The 22,522-nt window shown below is 36.8% G+C and overlaps 1 protein-coding gene across 1 annotated transcript in view; it reads right to left on the reverse strand.

Moving 5' to 3' along the window:
- LOC134749700 (follistatin) overlaps positions 1-22,522 on the reverse strand; it is a 40,571-nt gene that overhangs the window by 12,800 nt on the left and 5,249 nt on the right. Inside the window, exons 2-3 of the mRNA XM_063684719.1 lie at positions 8,162-8,353; positions 5,486-5,695 (exon numbers count right to left, since the gene is read on the reverse strand). Coding sequence (XP_063540789.1) covers positions 5,486-5,695; positions 8,162-8,353 — 402 coding nt within the window. The remainder of the gene's footprint in view (positions 1-5,485; positions 5,696-8,161; positions 8,354-22,522) is intronic.

Below are 22,522 nucleotides of genomic sequence, written 5' to 3' on the forward strand. Positions count from 1 at the left end.
TTTTCATCGGACGCTCAACGGTGCAGTGCACGTTTCAAATGCATTCGAGAACCGCGGGTAGGGAGCGGCTCTCATTCACATGCATGCACCCCGGGCGACGCGGCCGGCCAGACGTATCGTGCATCGCAATGAGCCATTATTAAGTCGCGATTCCAATAGAGATGTAGCCAGCCTTCTAGGAACGAGCTCGCAATTTACTACTGCGATAGTAGGGGAGTGTCCGGTCATTACTGCACTTGGGATTAATGCACTGGCCACGAACAAAACGACGCCGAGCCCGGTTCTTAATGGACGATTGTTTCCCTAGAACAAATGTACGCTATCCTGAATATAATAGCACTACCAGGAAATGGACCAAATACCATTGACGGGTTGCAAATCGTACGCCACACTAGGAAACAACGTTACAAGTAGGTACGATATTGGTCAATTTATGTGACTTCGTTTAAACTTAGGTGACCGTATATTGTATTGCAGCACCCAACTTAGCTATTGAAATCGAATCATGCTATAGAAAATAGCTTCATCTGTAGGTATATACATATAATCTACCTATAAAATATCAACAAAGCATGGGACAAATAATCTATTAGGTAAATGGTACCTAGAGTGAAGTCTTTTTTACGTAAATATTAAAATTGACAACTAAAGATTAAAAAATACTGTTCCGGCTAATTAGTCGTGGTGGTTCACGCATGCGTTTACTGCGCAAGCGATGCTATTATCCGAATACTTATGAAGTACTATGTTTGTCCCTCGAGCTCTTATCACTTGTACCGCACCGCGGTCAGGCTCGGGTGCTCAATAGTGAGCCAGTGAACTTCCCAGGTTCTAGACTCGGGTCTAGGACGGTTGCTATGCGTGAGAGCATGATGGATGGCTTTACACTTTGCTACAAAAAGAGTATAAGTTAGTCAAGTCACAAACATTCTGAGGCCTTTCTGTCACTTTGTTCGTCGATGATGTTCAATGATGTTGTGATGGGAAAATTATAACGGCTTTTCAGTAAAACGTTAAGATATATTTACAATACTCTAGTTTTTTCACGTGACGTGATTAATTTTATCAAGTCGTTATTCTTTATGAATTAAGAGATTGATAACGACTGGCACGGATGTGCATCGATGATGATTAATGTCAAATAATATAATATTAATAATAATATTTCAGCCTATATACGTCCCACTGCTGGGCACAGGCCTCCTCTCGTGCACGAGAGGGATTAATGTCAAATTTTGTTTTTATTTGTAGGTAAATACTGGATTAGTAATAAAGGCGTTCCTTACTCACTCATTAGTGTTGTGATGAAAAGTGCCATTTAACATATAATTGAAGTGCCATACAATTGAAGAAGACAAGTTTGCTAGACTTCTGAATTATGTATAGGTATACCTAGTAACAGATAACACGAATACCATATCTTGTAACGTTGTAGTGGCGCCAAGAAATTGGCAATTTTCCTAATTCCGGAGTTATTTATAGTCTACCACGTCGTAAAATATGTCACTCATATATTCGAAATAAAAGGAAGATTTACGTTGAACTGACCTAACATTCTCATAGAGAATATTATTTTATAAAACTAAACTTCCAGGCATTGTAGCAAACTAGTAGGTTAGTAATATGCTATTAGATAGGATAGGTAGATATTTCTAGAATGTTTAAAATCTTTTCAGTTTTTTAAGCATAGTGATACCTCACAATTCAAATAAGTGGTGAATATGGTATATGTAGGTATTAAACTTACAATACAACCTGAAATTATTTAGGTACCATGTACCTTTACAGTCCAATCCAAAAGTTAAGTAAATATTTGGTGTCCAAATAAAATATTCATGTCTCTCTATCTCAATAAGATGTCTAAGTCATTTAAAGTTATCCATGATTAAACTCCACTGGCCAGCCAACACGTCGCTCAGCTTAATTAAAATTGCAATCTATCATATTCGTGACTAGACAAACCCGTACAGGAATATTAGCTCGACGTATTCAACTGCAAGTAATGCAACGAGGTTCCTGACGTTTTGCGACAAAAAACGAGCGTTCGACTCAAAGAACCAACAAGAGTCTTCTTCGAGTATAATATCTTCATCTTCTCAAATGACTTTAACGTCTAAGACGGTAATGTTTAACAGATTAGACGAAAAAGTCATTTGAGCAGATGAAGACTAGGTATACCTACCCTAGATTGTAATAATGAATGCCTTGAAACTTAGTAAGAAATGTCATTTGATATCCAGTTGCTTTTTGATGAAGGAAAAAAGGGTATTACAATCTACCAGATCTCAATAAGGATTAGTTTGCCCTCAGGTTTTGAAAGTCAGATGATACTTATTGCTTTAATAAAAACTAATGCAAGCGACGCAGTTCGCGTTTATTCTTTATTAAAAAAATCGGCCAAGAGCATGTCGGGCCATGCTCAGTGTAGGGTTCCGTAGTTACTATTCTGCCAGAATAGGCTAAACAGGGACTATATTAGTAAGTATCATGTAACTACATTACAAGCAGAAGGGAGTAGGTACTTTAGCAGCTCTTTGTACCTACGTCTTTTTACTAAGAAAAGAAGACTTTTTGCAGTAACTCAAAAGCCGCTGGATCAATGCTGTTAGCTAAAGTTTTCATTTAAAGTATTTATTTAGCTTTTGTTTTTTTTTTTTTTTTCGGAGCGATTATTTCCGAATTTATTTATATTATCAAAAAATGGTTGTTAGAAACCCGTATTCATTCTGAAAGACCTATCCAACGATACTCCACACCATTGGGAAAAAAAAATTGTATGGTAGGTAGTACCCTAAAAAAAATTTTGTTGTTTTTATTTTACCGTTTTGTTACTATGCATGATTTATGTATACATGCCGAATTGCAGCTTTCTAGCACTAACGATCACGGAGCCAGGCCGCGGACGGACAGACAGGCGGACATAGCGAATAACAAGGCGAAACTAAGTCTAATAGTTGACTACGGAACCAACTGAAAAAGCGCTAAGATGAGGAGGCCCTTCGATTACGAACCCTTCTTACCTATGGTTATGAAATACCTAAATGTATTTCTCAGTAGGTATTTAATATTTGAGTTTCTAATAGTACTGTCGCCTGCACGCTAAGGCGAATACAGCGCCAGAATGCAATCTGCTCTCCTATCCACTGGCGACTTTATTTTACGTGCACGTTCATTTGCGCTGACGAAATGTCATGGAAATTTATTTATAAACATGCAGACGGTAGTGCGATGAAAGTGACTTGAGGTGGTGTCAGTAGAAATTATATTTCTTAGGTATAAAACGTTTTTAAAAATAGCTAAAATGCTTAAAGCTTTAATGTCTAATTTTAAGTAATATGAAAATATGTTTTCTTTCAGCTACCTAACACAGTAGTATTTTATGAGGTCACACAAGTGATCTTACATATTTATAGGTACCATTATTCGTTAACCTTTGTTCTTTGCATCTCTGACACGATTATCCAGCGAGGCATAAATTATAAATATTATTAGTATTATTTTGTAAATTTAAAATGATGTACGTAAACACGTGATCAATATTAATTACACGAGAGATGTCGCCGCCTACAGCTCATTCGTTGCATGTCGCAAGTGTGAAGTTGACGAATGTGCAAACTGACCTTTGATAATCATTGCGAGCGTGAACGCACTCAAGTAATAACAATTTATATTAAGTTTACGCCTTTATGTCAACATTTTAAACCTTCCATTTGACCTACCAGGCAGTTAAGGTTAATACTTGGCAATTAACTTAAAGTTTAAACAGACAGACGGCCTCGAAGGTGTAGGTGACTCCTAAGTATTGAAACTGTGTTATAGGTTCCTGTAGGCTTAGCACATGATTGACGCGACAGTATATATCTCGCCAGCGAGATAGACGTATTTTTCTAACTGTATTAATTAAAGAGGCCCTGTTGCCTGAGGCTGTTGCCGTAATGGTTGCAACTGGGACGCAATCTGCCTGTGTCGGTCTTCAGTGTTAAAAAACTGGCCAAGTGCGAGTCGGACTCGCGCACCGAGGATTCCGTACATTTTAGTTTTTGTTGTTATAGCGGCAACAGAAATACATTATCTGTGAAAATTTCAACTGTCGAGCTATCACGGTTCATGAGATACAGCCTGGTGACAGACAGACGGACAGACGGACAGCGGAGTCTTAGTAATAGGGTCCCGTTTTTATCCTTTGGGTACGGAACCCTAAAAATCGACTAACTATTATCCATTGCTGAATGGTTATTCATAGATCTACAAAATTGTGATGGTAATTCCCAGTTTGTTGAAATAAAAACAATTTTATTTCATCATTATATAATGATATCATATATATCATATATATCATATATATCATATATATCATATATATGGCGCACATGCATAATTGCATATACATCTCGAGAAACTTATTAAAACGATCTTGGATTGAAACTTCGGATGGAAAGTTCTATGGCAATTTACGCCACTCGTTGAAGATTGCTTCATTTCCAAACGTGTCATTAACACAAAATAACTTTACACAAAAAAATCAGCCAGTTACAGTTTGGTATGATTCAGGTAAATAATGTGAAAACTAAAATAAATAGGGTTATAGAGTCTGTCTAAGCTAACTTTGCACCGAACAAAGCGAGGGAGTGTTATTATAAACCTCATACTTTCAAAGGAATTTGACATTAATATGATCTTGGTCTGACTCTACTCGTACTATTATCGCATCTGCTGCACTGTCATACGAGTACTGCACAGCTGAACACATTTATCACTAGCACTCAGAGTCAGGTAAGTAGGTACTCCCTCGTTTATGCCTAGGTTAGTACAGATATTTCAGCACTGTGCGACATTATCGCGATTAGGACGACGCATGGTGACAGTTGTCGCGGTATGTCGGTTTATAAAACAGCTATGAGGAAATTCGCAATTCATTCTTGTTTGCCCCGGCTATGCATCGGGTATATATATGTAATATCAAACGATAGTTTTCCATCTAGATCAATGTAATCTAATTTAAGAGATAAACCAACTGCGAAGGAATATCTCGTTTTTAATACTGCGGTCATTTTGCGTGATGCTCGGAGTTCTACCCTATCAAAAATATGTTTAAAATGTGTTAATGTTTAGCATTTGTTGGGTTTGAAAAGGTATTGTTGCCTGAAACTTCTGATCTGAGATTTATCTGACATATCTAAGATGTCTAATGCTTTTCTTTACTACGGTAACTTGTATTTAATGTTCTTAGCCTGTATAGAAGATCTCTACATGCTAACGATTATCGAGTGAGAGAAGTTGGCCCTCAGCCAGTACAACTAGCGATAGGAACTTTTTACCGTCGCTGCTGATGTACTTACATACGAATCACGACATATTTGACTCCGGGTAGTCAAGCGACAGATGCTTGGCCGGGCGACTACACGCTCTACGCCTCAGAATACACAGCGAACGGTATATAATTCTTGCCGTCGCTTTCGCAGGGTATAATTTACTTAGGACTTACCTCGACAAGGCCCCGGGTAGTCAAGCGACAGATGCTTGGACGCGCGGCGGCAAGCTCTGCGCCTCAACCGGCACAGCGAGCGGTACGTCTTGCCGTCGCTGCCGCAGACCGCGCCGGCGCGGCGGCAGGCAGCGGCGCACACGCAGCGCGCACGCCCGCCTCGCACCACGCAGCGACGTCCCGCCCCGCACGACACGCCTGCGCATGATTCTGTAGATAAAAAAATCTGATGTATCCTGGTCTAGATTTCATACAAAATGCGTACCTATTTACAAAATATTAATCTATGTATTTATTACAATTTTTTTTGTTTTTCCAATAACGTTAAATGCCAATGCGCCACAAGAAGTAAGCAATAACGTTAATTTACTTTCGGAAATATAAAAATAGGTAAAGCCTGACCAGGCCCCGTAGACAAGATGCCAATCGCTAACGCTCCGTAGCGAACGAAACGCAACTGTCACTGTCACACTAATATGGAAGAGTGATAGAGAGACACAAAGCGATTCGATGGCGAAGCGATAGCGATTGTCACCTTGGCTAGGCCGCCTGGAATATATGATCACGCGCCATGTTGCGGAATTTCACTGGAACAAATTTTTTCATACTATACTGAACTGTCACCCTATACATTAGAATAAGAGCGCCCTCTTGACAATGATCATATATTTCTGGTCAGGCTTTAGTTATAGGAACTTTCGATAAGATTTTAGAAATTCCAAGGTTCTCAGAATGCTGAACCATACTTTAAAGCCAAAAACTAGGTTCTAGTAATATTTGGCCATGAGGCGGTTTTTTTATTGGTCCAGTCCGGATGCACCAGTCATCTCATCACTTCATACCTATAATTAGATCATTCATTCACTCACGAAACTGACATGTGACACGTGTCACTCTGACAATGGCAGGATTGGTTACACGGGTTTCGTAACTCGTGCGCAATTCGCTTTACCTAGGTACAAAAACGACTAAAGCATGTCTTGCCACTAATAATTTTTTCAACTGTTTAATTATTATCACTTTAAACAGGTAACAAGATAAACACCCTGAAAAACACTACCTTCAAAGTGCCTGTTTATGGTGAAATTTTCCACGTACTAATTTGTTATGAAAAATTGACTGGAAACTTGCAATAGCATGAAACCAAAAACAGTTTCAGTTTACACTTTGTCTGCTTATAAGTCGATGCTCTCTAAGTCCAGCAGACAGAGTCTAAGCAGCAACAGCATCCTGGGGCTGTTTGCGTATAGGTTTGACTGCCCCATTTATGACAAATGGAGGCAAATAATGCTTGGGCTTGTGTAAATTTTTATTTTGTGAATTATTATTATTATTTTTGTAATTATTAATTTTTGTAGTATTTATTTGCATTTTCTTTTAATCAATAAGGATTTAATTGTTATTACTTGTTGTATATACTAATATAGAGTAAGGCATTGTTACTAACAACATTTTTATGGGCCCCAGGCCTGAAATAAACGAATATTTAATTTAATTTAATTTAAGTCCTAATTCCTTGATAGCACAATGGCTGTTTGTTAATTATTATCATTGAATGAAGCACGAGTACTTATTGCTTCTGTGCATGTTATCTTTAACCTGACATAACTACTCGGGCCACTCTTGAACTGAGCCATTTTTATACATATGTAACTCTGCAGAGAGTTGAGCTATTTACAAAGTTGAACTTAGTAATCTGTTCCATATTTATAGTTTAAGCACCGTTGATCCTAGTTGCTAAGTAATATACCTAATGAAATAATAATATAAGGTAATCACTTTACTACTTTATAAAGTAAATACTGCAACGGGTTCGCGAATTCACTTCTCGTTAAGAGGGCAACAAAATACTGTTTTTGCATAAACAGCGAAAAATTTTTTGAATCATTTTAAAATAGGTAATTACATGTTATGGCTCCTCTACACGATGGCCCAGCGCTGGACCAGCGAGATGGCCATGGGATAGTTGAAAACGCAACTACGCGATATTTTCACGGGTATTACTCATATTTGTACCCACCAAAGTTCTTGCTTGGCGTTTTAGTGTTTAATTCCTTAGAGGTAAGGCGTAACTACGGGCTCTTGACTACTGCATGTAATGTCTTACGGGGGAACTCAGAGTGCCCTGAACTGGTTGCACAGCTCGTACGCCTGTTCGTTCCATCTATAACTAAGGCCCAAATTAATTTCCGACCGCGAAGTTGTCACCTATTAGCTGTGCTTAAAACGCGCACTATGTCTCATGGCAAATCACCACTTGTCCGCGCTCTACAATATATCAACGCGCTCCTCGCATCAGCACCGGAATGTGATGTATTTGCAAGTAGTTGGATGGATCTGTGTAAAGAATGTATGAAGTACTGTGAGGCGATGGATAAGCGTAAATCATCTGTTTTGTATTAGTTCTTCTTTCTTACATTTGTTCTGTTGTCCTTTCTAGACTGTATCATGTACCTAGTTTGTATAAATACTTTCTATTATAAATTTCTCAGTGTATTAGTTCGCTGTAATGCTGTGTAAATTTTTTGAATTAATAAAATAATAAATAAATAAAAAATTTAGTTCTAAAATAGTACATTTTGATGCTAGTGCGGAAAGTGTCATTACTTCACGAGTACCGAGATATCGGGACGAGTGAAGAATGACATTTCCGTACTACTGTGCGTATGTACTCACCGGCGCAGGCGGTGCAGGGCACGCCACCTGACAGCGCCTTGTAGAAGAATATCTCGCCGCTGTCCAGGTCGCGCGGACTCCAGGCGGCGGGGGCGCGCGCTCCGCCCGCGCAGCACTCGGCGCGGCCTACGCGAAGAGCCGCCACCGAACTGCAACGCCCGTCGCGCTCCATTCCCGACCAGCAGATCCCGGCTATGAAAAAAAGAATATACTTTACCAACGTTACCAGGTAGGCCATTAACATTTTTAAAAAACTGCACTTGGTAAGGCTCTATTGGTCTGTAGAGCGATTCCATTGCATTGATCGAACGGAGAGGGAGTTGTCTGGGAACTTGGACTTAGACATTTACCTATACCTGGTTCAATTCCCCTTATTATACCATATTATACTTAATACCCTTAATGGCCTTAATCATCGATTAATACGTACACTGATCGGCCATGATTGTAATGAAATACAAAATGAAATTATGTTAAATGGGTAGGTATGTAATCAGACCAATGTACTTTTATTACAAACAGATCATTAAATTAGCTGAGTGCTAGATCGTAACAAACGGTTAAATATACAACTAAATACCAAAACATAAAACAGGCTCTCCGTCTAAACTGAAGTGCCGCACTACTTTATTGAAGAAATCGAATAACAATAAAAATCTCGTTCGCTTCCACGTTGCAGACTAAACAAAAACAATGCGTGGCGAAGATTGAAGAACAACAGCGCGTAACAGCTCCAGTGCCCTGTTTATCAAAAGCTTGTAGCTTGTAACACTCACGTACACCACCTGTAATACAAGTGGAAGTCCCTTTCTAACCGCTTTTGTTAGAAAGGGACTTCCACTTGTATTACAGGTGGTGTACGTGAGTGCAGGGTTCCTGCTACTCAAACAGGGGCCCGTTTCTCAAAAGCTTGTAGCTTGTAATACAAGTGAAAGTCCCTTTCTAACAAAAGCTGTCAAAAAGTGAGTTCCGCTTGTATTACATTACAAGCTACAAGCTTTTGATAAACAGGACACAGGTCCATACAACAAAGTTACAAGTACGAGTGTGAGTAAATAAAGTTTTGATTTGAGAACCTAACACTGAAAATCAAAAGATCGTTAAAATACAGAATCAAGAGAATATTTAAAATAAAAACGATTATATGATCATTAACAGTTTCAGCGAGGAATCGATAGACATCTTAATCATTTAAGTTCACCCAGAACCCGGGCTAATCTGAATATCAGAGGACCTAAAGAACACAAAATTATAGATATTAAAGATACGCATCAAACATTTAAAACTATGTTACCGGAATACCAGAGAGAGCTCTGGAAATACATATGTAATTAATTACAAACGAATAGAATAGAATCATCGCAGGGGTTTCGCGACTGGTTTTAACGAATTCTATTAATTTCGTTAATATTTACGTATTGAAAAAAAAAACGGCGAAAGTAACCTAATAAAGAACCGCTTCCTTTTTGAACGGCATCATCAACCCTAGCCTCAGCTTTAGTCATGTTCGCGTTCGCGTTCGCGCTAGACAACCGGCAGACAGAGCACTATTCTTTGCCGTGACCGTGATGCACGGACCGGCCCGACCACCACCCAACATGGTCAGGAGGCGTGGCGTAAATTGCCTTTTAAATTTCGACAAGTGTAAACGATAATGATTTGGCGGAAGAGTATCTAAGTATATTTTTAGTATTTAACGAAAGGACGCACCTGAATTTGTGATTATGAAATCGAAAACCGGGAACAGATTGTTAATTAAAATTAAAATATAAAATGCAATCCCTAAGCAGCAGGAACTTGCTTAGCGGAATAAAGTCTCCAAAAAGCTTTAAAAGGAATTTCACACCAGTTATCGCCTGATACCTATCTTATCTATGTGATGAATGCTAAATCCTTATTGATGTTAAAGTAAAATAAAAAACGTGTTCCTGCCCAACCACCGTTAAATAACGCAGCCGGATAGAGCATGAAATGTTTTCCTTATCGATAAATAAAATAAATAATCTAGTAGTACCTTTTGTAATGGGGTTCGTTTGCGTCTACGACAATTCTAGTCTCCTCTTATAGAAATTTTAGTCTTCTTTAAAAACGTCTCGAGAAGGTACTATCAAAAACTAGTCCTTTAGGGTTATAATCGCCCAAATCTAAAAAACAATATTTTTGCGGTTTTCTCGATTTTTGACAAAGTTCTTTCGGCGCTCAAGGTCTCAAACTTGGATTATTCATTGAACCAACATCATAATACAAGTCTGTAAAAAATCAGAATTATCGGATTTGATGCAAACGCTAAATGTATAAAGTTACTGTATTAATAGCCGATGCAGACGGACAGGGTATTAAAATTATAAATGATGATGTTATTTTTCTGGTATTACCGGCCAGTGATAAAAATACGTGTAAAATTTTATATTATTTTAACAGTGGAGCGATCCGCGGCCGTTGATCCCACTCCTGCGCTTTCAATTACTCGTAACCTTTAAAATGTAGCACATTTTATACTTGCTAGACGATTGTGGCTCTTGTGGCATCGGATTAAGGTCTTCTTTATGAAGTATTCGACTTTAACGGATATCTCGCCTGCGTCCGGACAGATTTGGCGCCACTTTTTAGAGGCTATTACACGATTTATATTTAAATTATCTAATGGCGATAACGATACGCCGCTTTAAATTAAATTTGTGATGTTAATGCCTGCGCAATCGGGGTTTTTGTTCGATTAATTTATGGTTGATTATAAATCACTCTTCAATTTAAGGACTTCAATTTTGCATTTAATGTATACCTAAAGTTGATTTAATTGCAATAAAATCTTAAGACGAAGAAGGTTACCTAAAGCTGAGAGTTGTGACTTCTAAAGCCGCTTTTCTTCATCGAATATCTCCAAACCCTTTTAGCTACTGAATGTTAACGTTACAGTGGCAACCTGTGGTTTGCAAATAAGACCTCCTTAAGAGGCCAATTCGAACGTACATTTTGATACTCGTATCTAAACTAAATGATGTAACGTTATCACTCGCGCGTGCTTTTCGTAACTTAATGTCCAGGTACATATTTTGGCGCAAGTGAGACGCACTGGCGAATGAAAGTAAAGGGACTGACAATGACACTGACTATCAGTCCGCCGGACGATATCGGCCTGTCAGTTATAACAAAAATTTGACAGTTCCGAACAACTGACAGGCCGATATCGTCCGGCGGACTGATAGTCAGTGGGCCCCTTAAAATTACATCATATACTTAGATAGATTTCGATGTCAAAATGTAATGTTTGATTTGGCCTCCTGTTCATTAATCTTCTTCCTCTACTCCAGTTTCCTTCAACGCAACCAACCATGGCATCAAACTAATACCTAAGTATTTTAACCTCCTAAAAATATTTTTATTGATTTTAGGTTTCCTGTGTGTCACACACGCGCGCGCGCGCGCGCGCACACACACACACACACACACACACACACACACACACACACACACACACACACACACACACACACACACACACACACACACACACACACACACACACACATTTAATGTAGATAAAATTTTCTTTCTGTTTTTGTTAACCTACAACTTGTTGCTACGGAGGAGGGGGGCTTCCTGATACAGGTATAACATACTTAATAGGAAGTCCCAACCTAATACCATGTCATGTTACATTTTATTAATGTAATAAAACATTTTCATTTTCATTTTCAAACCTACCTAAAGCAATCAGTACAAAATAGCCGCTTAATATAAGCTCATCATTCAATCAAACAAATACGCTCTTATATTACTTTCCTAATTTCGGAAACGGATCTACGTTGCGTCATTTGTTTATCGAAAACACCGCACGCGAATACTTGCGGGCACCGAATGATCCCAAAATACCTGCCTAATACTATCCAGGCCAATTATCCGCGTCATTACTTCCACCACTTTCAAGCTTTGACTGATTAAAACAAAATATTATTAAAGAAACAAATTGTTTCTGGCAGAGCCTGTCGGATGGATAAATGTATCCGCCCGTTTCCAAGAATATGGTTTGGTTGGTAAGACAACAAACAACAGTATAAGATGATTTGATGATTTTCTTGAATTGATGAAAGGTTAGAAGCTCCTAATATTTTTTCAAGTTTATTTTAGCCAGTAAACCGAACCAATGAATAAGCGACCACGAGAAAATTAGGTTTAGTTTTAAAAGCTCAGTATTTTTTATACTTTGCTAATATTTTGATGCCCATCAGTATAGTGAAGGCCTAACAATGCAGAAGCAAGATCTGTTAAGTTGACGTCAAGCTAAGGATCCACCGGGAAAGCAAACATTCGGCCAGGCAGTGTAGAGACGCTACAACATAGAGCGATCTGAGCAACTTATGGGCATTGGGCGTCACGACCTATTTAACGAACCTCCGAAATTATAGTTTTCATGTAAAATGAAGACTTTCTATATATGATAGCTATGATATAGACATTTCCACAATAACTGTGTAAATAGTAATGTAATGCCCCAGGGTACATATCGACTTGAAAATAAACAGAAAAAAGTAAATTTATGGTCTTACTTTCAATTTTATCACGTAGACATAAAAATACAGAGCAATTTCTAATATGTTAATTAGAACAGTTTTCAGATCTACGACTTGTTTCGATTTAAGCTCTCCATTTTAAATATTTAAATGGGCCTAACTTCGAGTAGGGATGCATTCATACCTATGTTTTGTTCAGGATGGTAGCGACAATGGATTATTTTAATGTCTGAAATAATTTAAATTTAAATATATTGGTATTTTCGCTAAAAATCTTAGTAATCGGAATAAAATGGAGGTTTGAACCCTTGAATTCAGCATAACTTAATTAAAACACGGTGAATGGTAATTTGACAAGATCGGTACAATTTTCTAACTTTTTTACAAAGTTTTATTATTAAATAGTACCTATTATTAGTTAGTTTATTTTTTTAATGTACCATACATGTTACAGTTTAATAAATGAAGTATGTTTACAATAGTTAATTATGTTTTTAAAATATACAGGCGAAATCCAAATTATAATACCAACCAAAATTACAGAAGGTTACCAAAAACACTGACTATCAAAAATATATCCACGGACACTACGCTGCTTAATTTCAAATATACCTAATCATTTTACGCATTTCTTGCTTTTTAGGGTTCCGTACCCAACGGGTAAAAACGGGACCCTATTACTAAGACTCCGCTATCCGTCTGTCAGTCTGTCCGTCTGTCACCAGGCTGTATCTCATGAACCGTGATAGTTGTTGCCGCTATAACAACAAATACTAAAAAGTGCGGTACCATCGGTGCGCGAGTCCGACTCGCACTTGGCCGGTTTTTACTTAACATCACGACAGTAGGTAATTTTTTTTAAAGAATTAAACTGAAGGTTTGTAAAGTCAATTCAATTCAATAAGCCTTTATTTAACAATCTTATTAACTAGTTTTACAAAATATAAACTGGTTTATTCTGGATTGAACTATGTGTAAATAATGAAATAATTTAGTATTAGTAAGTAACTAACGTAGTCATAAGCCAAACTAACAATTCTATGTATAAAATAATTATCTGAAATAAAGAATTAATAATAATAGAATAATCTTATTTATATCTTAACTTACAATATAAAAAAATTAACTATTATTATATTTTTGCTGTCAGACATCGGAGTCAACATTGTCTTGCTTTTCAGCATAGGCCTCCCCCAAGCTCCTTCCAAGTTCCCGATCAGGTTTGTAGAGTCATTTAAGATTAACTAACATATTTACAAAATTACTACAAGGGGTCATCCATTAATTACGTTACACGAATTTCTAGGTTTTTTGAAACCTCCCCCACTTGGTCACATTTGGTCACATTTGGCAAACCGCTCCCCCCTGTGACGTCACATTTTTTCAACGAAATCGGGAAATTTAATTAAGTAGGTATTATTAATATCAAAATAGTTTTGACAAAAGAAATATTAGTAATTTTATAACCCAAAACTGATTATAGGAAAGAAAATTAAACGGATAAAAATGATTATCGTTCCAAAAACTTGTTATTTAACTGCACAGCGAATATAATAATTTATAGTGCGACGTAAAATAGTCGAAATTAAATAAAATGGAACTAAAAAAATCCATACTAAACTGTTGTCATGTTTAAGCATGTTACGTCAAAAATGTGACAGTTACGTAGGAAGTGGCGCCCTCAATAATTTTCTACAATTTCTTGTCGTACTATAAATAAGTTAAAGTGACGTCACAAAGTTTGTGACTCCCCCCTCCCCCTTATCACAACATGTCACATTTACTTGACCCCCTCCATCCCCCTAAACGTGTAATGTTAATTAATGGATGACCCCTAATCAGGCATTACTTTGCGGAAATCCATATTCACAAATAAAAACGCATTTTTCATTTGAGATATGATGCGCCACTTGCACCATCCCACTAACCCGGGGTTAACCGGTAAAACCAGTCTCAAATTTACTGGTAACCATGGAAACTCCAGGTTTAACCGCTTAACCCGGGTTAGTGGGATGGTCCAAGAGGCCCTAAGACTGACAAAACAATCTAGTTTTACCGATATTAAAAGGCTCAAGTCTGGGTCATATCTTCACCCTGTATAGGTACTGTCGGTATGTAAAGTTAAGGGTTCTAATTTAAAATTGTGATTGTCTGGCAGCCTTCAGCCGACCTAGTTTCGGCAAAGGACGGATTCAAGTAGGTAATGTCTAGAGCCGGTACTTTGCATAATACAGTGAGGCTTGTCTAGCAAGTCTTTAATGCGTAAGATACGAGTATAATAAGGTACTTATATAAGTTTAAATTTATAATTTTTAGACAAAAAAGATAGAAATCTAATTCAGATTTCTATCTTTTTTGTCTAAAAATTCTTATTACATTTACAGTTTTTTTTTTGCCATCGAATTGCCGACAAAGAATAGTTTTACTTTAGAAAGACACACATACTTACTCGTACTGTGCGTTTTTGATCTATTTTCCTACGTTATTAGTTTAAACTGTTGAAACGATACATGGTAGTTTCTGCAGGTGTCACCTACTGAAACTGACATTTTTCGAAAAAATGGGCCGTGTCTAATGGTAGTAGATTAAATTCATATTACTTAGATCACGCGCACGTAACGGCTGCAGACGAAAGCCAAAAAGTAAAGACATAAAGTTTAACTGTGAAGCACAAATAAATTCTCGTAGTTAGAATTTGCAATAATATTAACAGAATGGAAAATTGTTTGAAAGTTTGTAAATGAAATATGAGGGCTAGTCAAGGGTTATCCGCACTGACTTTAAATAAGCAAAAAAAAATTACCTAAGCAAACAATAATGTCGAGAAGGTTTCTCTTTAATAATGTCTACATATAATATGGTACCATAGTCTGAGCTTTTTGCGAACTCGAGGCGACTACATAAACTGCGGAGTATTGACATTGACACAATAGTGAGCGCGCGATGCACCGCTCGCTGCACCGAGCGCGTGCATTCACTCTAGTGAAGCGAAATGCGAACTTTATCGACATCGATGAATATGAGTTTTGAATGATTCACAAATAATAATGATGAATATGTTCATAGGGCCTTAAAAACGTATATGTAAATAAGTATTTACCATCACCGCCAATCCGCCACCAACATCAAACTGATGACATGTCATTCAACGTTTAAGAGGAAAGTGTACGGCCGATACTCCATACAAACGGAGTCCCCATTTTCCTCTCTGGATATGGACATTATGGAAAATATTTTTACATAATTTTATGTATATTATAGATACACTACCGGCCAATAATATATCACCTCCATGTTTTTACGGTATAACTTTTTTTAAATATTTGTGTGTGACTTCCACCTCACAGTTTTAGGTAGTCTAGTAGTATTCCTTTGTAGGGGCGATGAGAAAAATTGGTCTCATGTAATGGTTTTTTCATAGAGGTTTTTTTTAATGTATTGTTGTACTTAATTGTTTACTAGGGTTTTTTTAGTAATATGCTGAGTATCCTATTGTAATTCACAGTATTTTATTGCAATATTCATCATATATTTCATATATTTGTATAAAACGACTAGTAAAATATGCAATCTACAAACAAACCTATATTGTTTACTCTATACAAGCTCATACAAAAACACTCAAAGGTGATATATTATTGGCCGGTACTGTAGCTAGCATAGGCTTATAATGCCCCTACGTTTGACTAATTCCGATTTTTTGATTATTGTAAAAATTAGGAGCATAAACAGATTTCATACAATTTTTTAAATGCTTCTAACTCTTATAATAAACTCTAAAAAAAAACAAACGTCCCCTACGTTTTCCCGTGCTGTGGTTTATATACAACAAATTGTGCAAAATATTTTCAATAATCTTAAAATCCAGAAAGGAAAACGAGGAATAAGTTTGAAAAGCCGATTTTGCACGGGTCCTCCACTTTCGTCTTAAGTATTCTACACTACTGTATCTCTACTTTATTTATGGAGACAAATCATGATATAACAGTTATTTACGATACATGTGCGGAAAAGAGGAAATTCGACACGAGTTGCCAATTGCCTATTCGCACGTGTATCGTACAACGTTTTACAGTTCATATGGCCCTTTAAACTTTCGACATATGCACGAAAAGTGCTCTTTACGCACTAGTGCGAGAAAGTAGCACCATATGTACTGTAAAGGGTGTTATAAAAACTTATATTACTGTGTTTTATTGGATTGGTGGTGACTAATTCTAACGAATTTATATGTTGATTTAAACGACGACTTTCACTCATAATTTTAAAACTTACGAGAATCAATCGCGTAAACTTACGTCAGGCTATATAAACGTAAGTTTTGAAAACGAATGCCCTTTAGAGTCTTTAGTAAGGTGAATAGAATACTTTATTTAGAGAGAGCAATTTGCAAGAAAATTTAATTAACCTCTCCTCTGTAGCAAGGCCCGAATCGGGCATCTGTCGTTGAGCAATTCTAAAATTCAATAATTTAAACTTCAAGATCATTATTTAAATAGCACATTTTTGACAAGCTACAAATAATATTAAATTCTTTATTAATTTATAATATGTATTTGGTAAGGGTTTTTTTATAAAATGAATTAAATATTGTTATATTTATATGATGTTTAATCATCTTAAACGTTTGTAATTAGATAATGCTCATATCCTGCCTTCTATTTTTTAAATTTTTCGGACCCATGTTGTTCTCATGTCAATATTCGCGGCATTTGTATGTGGCTACCGCTCCGCATAAATCTGCGTCGACGAATGCAGATGCTGGTGCGCTGGCGCATACTTCAGCGGGCAGATCATTCGCATGCAGACGGCATGGTGCATGGTGCGACCCAGACCCGTTACAGTGTACTGTACAGTCAGCACCAAATATGTTATGGATATGTGTAAAGGTTTTTGTTATACTACGTTGGTGGCAAACCATCGTACGGCCCGCCAGATAAGCGGTCGCCGTACCCTATTGACACCTGCAACTCCAGAGGTGTTACATGCGCGTTGCCGCCCCTAACACCTCGCACCCTCGTTGAGCTTGCTGCGTGAAATGTACAGAAGGTATGTGAAAAGTCCTTAAATTCGCTATTTAATGAGGAAACTTAGGTTAGGTTACCGGTTACGCGTTAGTCTATCTATTGAAATAAAATATGCTATATATAAATGTATTTCATTACAAATTACTGATTTCATTACCTGCGGTTAAGATGTATTTAGGTACTTGTGCTACTTAGTTTTTTCCATTAAAATAGATTTGAGAGATTTTCAGTTTCCAGGTCAATACAATAAAAAAAAAATTTAGTCCGTAGTATACCTATACATATATACACCCTATAATCCCAATATGGGTACCTAAGTTGTTTGAACTAAATAAAATTGTAAAGGGCAAGCCATTTTCATAACAAGGCAGGTTATACAACTTATTTATAAAATTAATTGCTGTGAAGAATCTTTATTTAAATATTTTTAAATTCATAAATGCAGGAAATTTGGTTGAAATTATTTTGTTATGTAAAATATTCATATTTTATTATTTGAATTACGGACACAAACGGAAAGTTCACACAAAATTGGGATCTAAAGCACTGTACAATAAAGTATTTACGCACCAACAACATTTATATATAACATGTCCCTTCTCAAGCCGGCGGCGCCTGCGCCCGGAATTTCCATGGAAAGCTAAATGACATGTTTACGTCGGCACCGAAAAATCTGATTGCGAGGATAGGTAATTTATGATTATTATTTGGATTTTTTAGGTATGTTTTTGTATACATTGAGACATTCGAAAACATGTCACATTGTTAATCGGCATTTTTTTCAATTGCAACAAAAACTAAATGCCGGTTTTAAAAAGTTGAATCAAATATTTTTTGAGTCTTTAATGTGAAAAATTGTTTTAAACATTTACTTATGTAAACATTATTTAAGACATTGTGGAAAATTTTCTTGAATAAAAAGTAATTTCACTATTTGAGATTTGATCGTCTCTCTAAGGATTCACTAATTACTGGATATGATATTTTTTTAAAGAAAGTATATTTTTGTTTGCAAGCTATACAGTTTAAAAGTACCTAATTAAGTAAAATGTAGTTTCTTTGAAGAAAGCAAATGTATTGCCAACCATTAGATGTAATAGCCAATTACCAATCGGTTTATATAAATGCAATGGTTTGAATGAACCTATTCTAAAGCACGTACTTTTATGCATCATATTATAGAAGTTATAATAAGTTTTAAATAATATAAATATAACTTGTTTCTTTGAATTTGTGTAAAAAAAAAAATGTCATACCTAGTCCCAGATTGTATACTGTACCTTGTTTGTATGTATTACTTTCTGTCCTAAATTTCGCAGTGCATTAGTACCTACTGTAATGCTGTGTAATTTTTATTTAATTTTTTTTATCAATAAATAAAAATAAATTATACCTAATGATTTACTTATTTCCTCTTCGCAAAAACGCTTTTGTATCTTTTGATGTTTATATTTATGAAGTTATATCTACGTTTTTATGTATGATAAAAAAAATATCGATACCCTGGTGAGAATCTCTTTTCCCACCCCCAACCCGCAGGTGCTCGTCTGATATGCGGTTCCTCTCGAACGGCGCCGCTCCGCCTCAGCCAGACTCGGCTCTTTAATATTTATTTACACATGCAAATGTACGCCGGCCGGCCAAAACAACACTCCGGGTCATTTTCCTGTACTCGCCAAAACAACCTATCATTACTAGACAGCATCACACAAATACGACCTTTTGGGTTTGGGTGACTGCTTTGCGAATCGAATTAACTTCGAATATGCATTTGATTGGAGTACTATTTAAAAGCGAATTAAAATGGAATGTACCAGAGTAAGGTTGGGGACTGATTTAATGATTGCAACGTTAACGTACGTTTCTGCGACCGACCCTTTATTCCATCCCCGATTCTATATATGCATGCTATCCTGAAATTATTTACCAGGTACTAATCGTATTTAACTTTAATCCTGTGGATATTTTATTCGTCATCAGAGTTGCCTAATGGAAATTCGACTAAGTTCTAATTAGATTTTTTCCAATATTCTTTAGTACGTAAATGAGTACTTATAGTATTTTCTGTAGGTATATAGTAACAGAAAGTATTATTTGCAACCACTGACTGATATCCCCAGTAAGGTACTCGTGTCAATTACCAAGGTGTTTAACCACTCGGAAATTAACCAGACATGAAAGTTAATGACGCTTTACCGTACGGCACTCGCTTACATTATGTATCAGGGAGCACGGTCTAGCCGCGCCGCGGCCGGCGGATGTTTCGCAGACATAGAAATATGTTATTCAGTTAAGTGGAGATTAAATACTTACAAGTAGGCGCTAACTGCCGCTAATTTCACTTAAACGTCTGAGCTCGCAAGAGCCTTTACTAGCTTTATGGGAGAATTATTCAAAACACTTGTGTAAATTGGGACAAGAACTGCCGACTGTGGCAAAAACTTGTCGCGGGCCGGGAAGTAGCTCGTAATGATTTAGGGATGGTTAAATTATACTTCGGATATCAACTTTATACTTAACTCCCTGTAAACAGGACCATCAGTCATTGGAAACGAGTTTTGCCCGCGATGTAGAGATGCACGATTTTTGCGAGATTGATTTAAGTAAGCTTCCTGATACACGGGTTGTAGTTGTAGCTCACAAAAAACATGAATATGTATGTTGTTTATTTATTTAATCTTATGCCATTAATTGTTTATCATGGTGAAGTTTAGATCGTAATCTCACCACGTTCGTGCTGAGATTACGATAGGTCAAAATAAAATAAAACATAGATACCATACAATGTAGGTACTTACTGCTTCCAAGCATTATACATGTAGGCAACTGCAAAATCTCGATCTTAAGAAATAACAATTTCAGCTATGAAAGTCACTGGTCGAAAACACATATACAGCGAGGTGCAAAAGTGCATACCCACTTAATAAATGAATTTTATTCATAAAGTGGGTAGGTATACAATTTTGCAGCTGTGTGTACCTATCCCTGTTAGTGCGTACGATGGCAGCTGCCAATATCTGACCGACAGTATATTCCACTAAATTGGAGTTCCAACTGGATTAGCGATTTATCAGTAACGTTAGCGATAAACCGATAACTCCGCGAGCTGCGCCTACGCTGCGGGTTTGTTGACACGCGCGCGTCCTCGGCGCGTGCTAATTGTACGATATCCATTCAAAACTAAATTCGGAATGTTTACTATCGAGAGGCAAGTGCAGATTTTAAAAATATGTTATGCCTTTGATATGAATCTCATTCTCAGCGCATCTCGTCCGCAATTATAAAACTGCTGTGCTGAGAAATGAAATCGGTAATGTTATGCAACCCAATGTTTTTCTTACTTAGGTATCATGTCGAGTGTACCTCTTTTGGAAAATATTGGCCATAATGGCATACATATAATATCGTAACCTCGAATTCGGTAGGATAACCAGGATGATAGGCAACTGTCTAAATTAAAGGTTTTGGAAAGAAATTATGTAATTCTCAGTTACCTTAGTATTCAAGATATACCTATTTAATATAACTCCCAATGTAAGCCAATGTAAACCTAAAATATAAATTTAATTAAATAAAAAATACTGAGACTGATACCTGACTCCACAGTCAAACTAAATGTAGTTTTGTGGAGCTTTGTCTATAACAAAAATATTGTAATTAACTAACTAAAAAAAAACCGGCTAAGTGCGAGTCGGACTCGCGTTCCAAGGGTTCCGTACACTACACAATATTTAACAATGTACCTATTTTTTATGTGAAACGTGAGATGTCTTTAAAAAATCCGTAGGGATCGGATCAAAAACTAAATAATTAAGTCCGACTCACGCTTGACTGCACATTTCTAATAGATTTTCCTGTGAGCTATTTTGTATAATTTTTTCAAAATTTTAGACCCAGTAGTTTCGGAGATAAAGGAGGGGGGGGGGGAATGGTAATTTTTTGACTATATTCTTAAATAACTTCTAAACTATTTATTTTAAAATTACAAAATAAATATATTTGAGATTCTCATAAAGAGCATTTGATATGTAACACGATATATTTTTAAAAACTTTATTTTTTAATTTTCTCATTTACCCCCAAAAGTGGCCCCCATGTTTAGAAATTATTTGTTTACGTTACATGTCCGTCTTTGGGTCACAAACTTACGTGTGTGTACCAAATTTCAACTTAATTGGTCCTGTAGTTTCGGAGAAAATAGGCTGTGACAGACGGACAGACAGACGCACGAGTGATCCTATAAGGGTTCCGTTTTTTTTCCTTTTGAAGTACGGAACCCTAAAAACCTGGAAATACTTCAATTATGACTGAAATAATTACTACACTAGCATCAATTAATTTTACGGTTTAATTTAGGTACGTATGTTCCGAACTCTCAGTGATTGAACAATGAACATGGAGACCAAGGGTTGTGACCAAGTTATGTGAATTTAATCCTAAAATTAAATTAAGGACTGTATTAGTTTAATACAAAACCGCCCAAGTGCGAGTCGGACTCGCGCACGACGGGTTCCGTACCATTACGCAAAAAACGACTAAAAAATCATGTTTGTTGTATGGAAGCCCCACTTAAATATTTATTTTATTCAGTTTTTAGTATTTTTTGTTATAGCGGCAACAGAAATACATCATCTGTGAAAATTTCAACTGTCTAGCTATCACGGTTCATGAGATACAGCCTGGTGGCAGACTGATAGACAGACAGACAGCGGAGTCTTAGTAAGTCTAGTCCCGTACGGGTACGGAACCCTAATAAAATAACAGATTTAACTGACGCCTGCCCACAACCTAATTATTCAGACGTTAGTCGCTGTATCTAGGCA

This window comes from Cydia strobilella, chromosome 18 (genome assembly GCF_947568885.1).
Source record: "Cydia strobilella chromosome 18, ilCydStro3.1, whole genome shotgun sequence".
Lineage (NCBI taxonomy): Eukaryota > Metazoa > Arthropoda > Insecta > Lepidoptera > Tortricidae > Cydia > Cydia strobilella.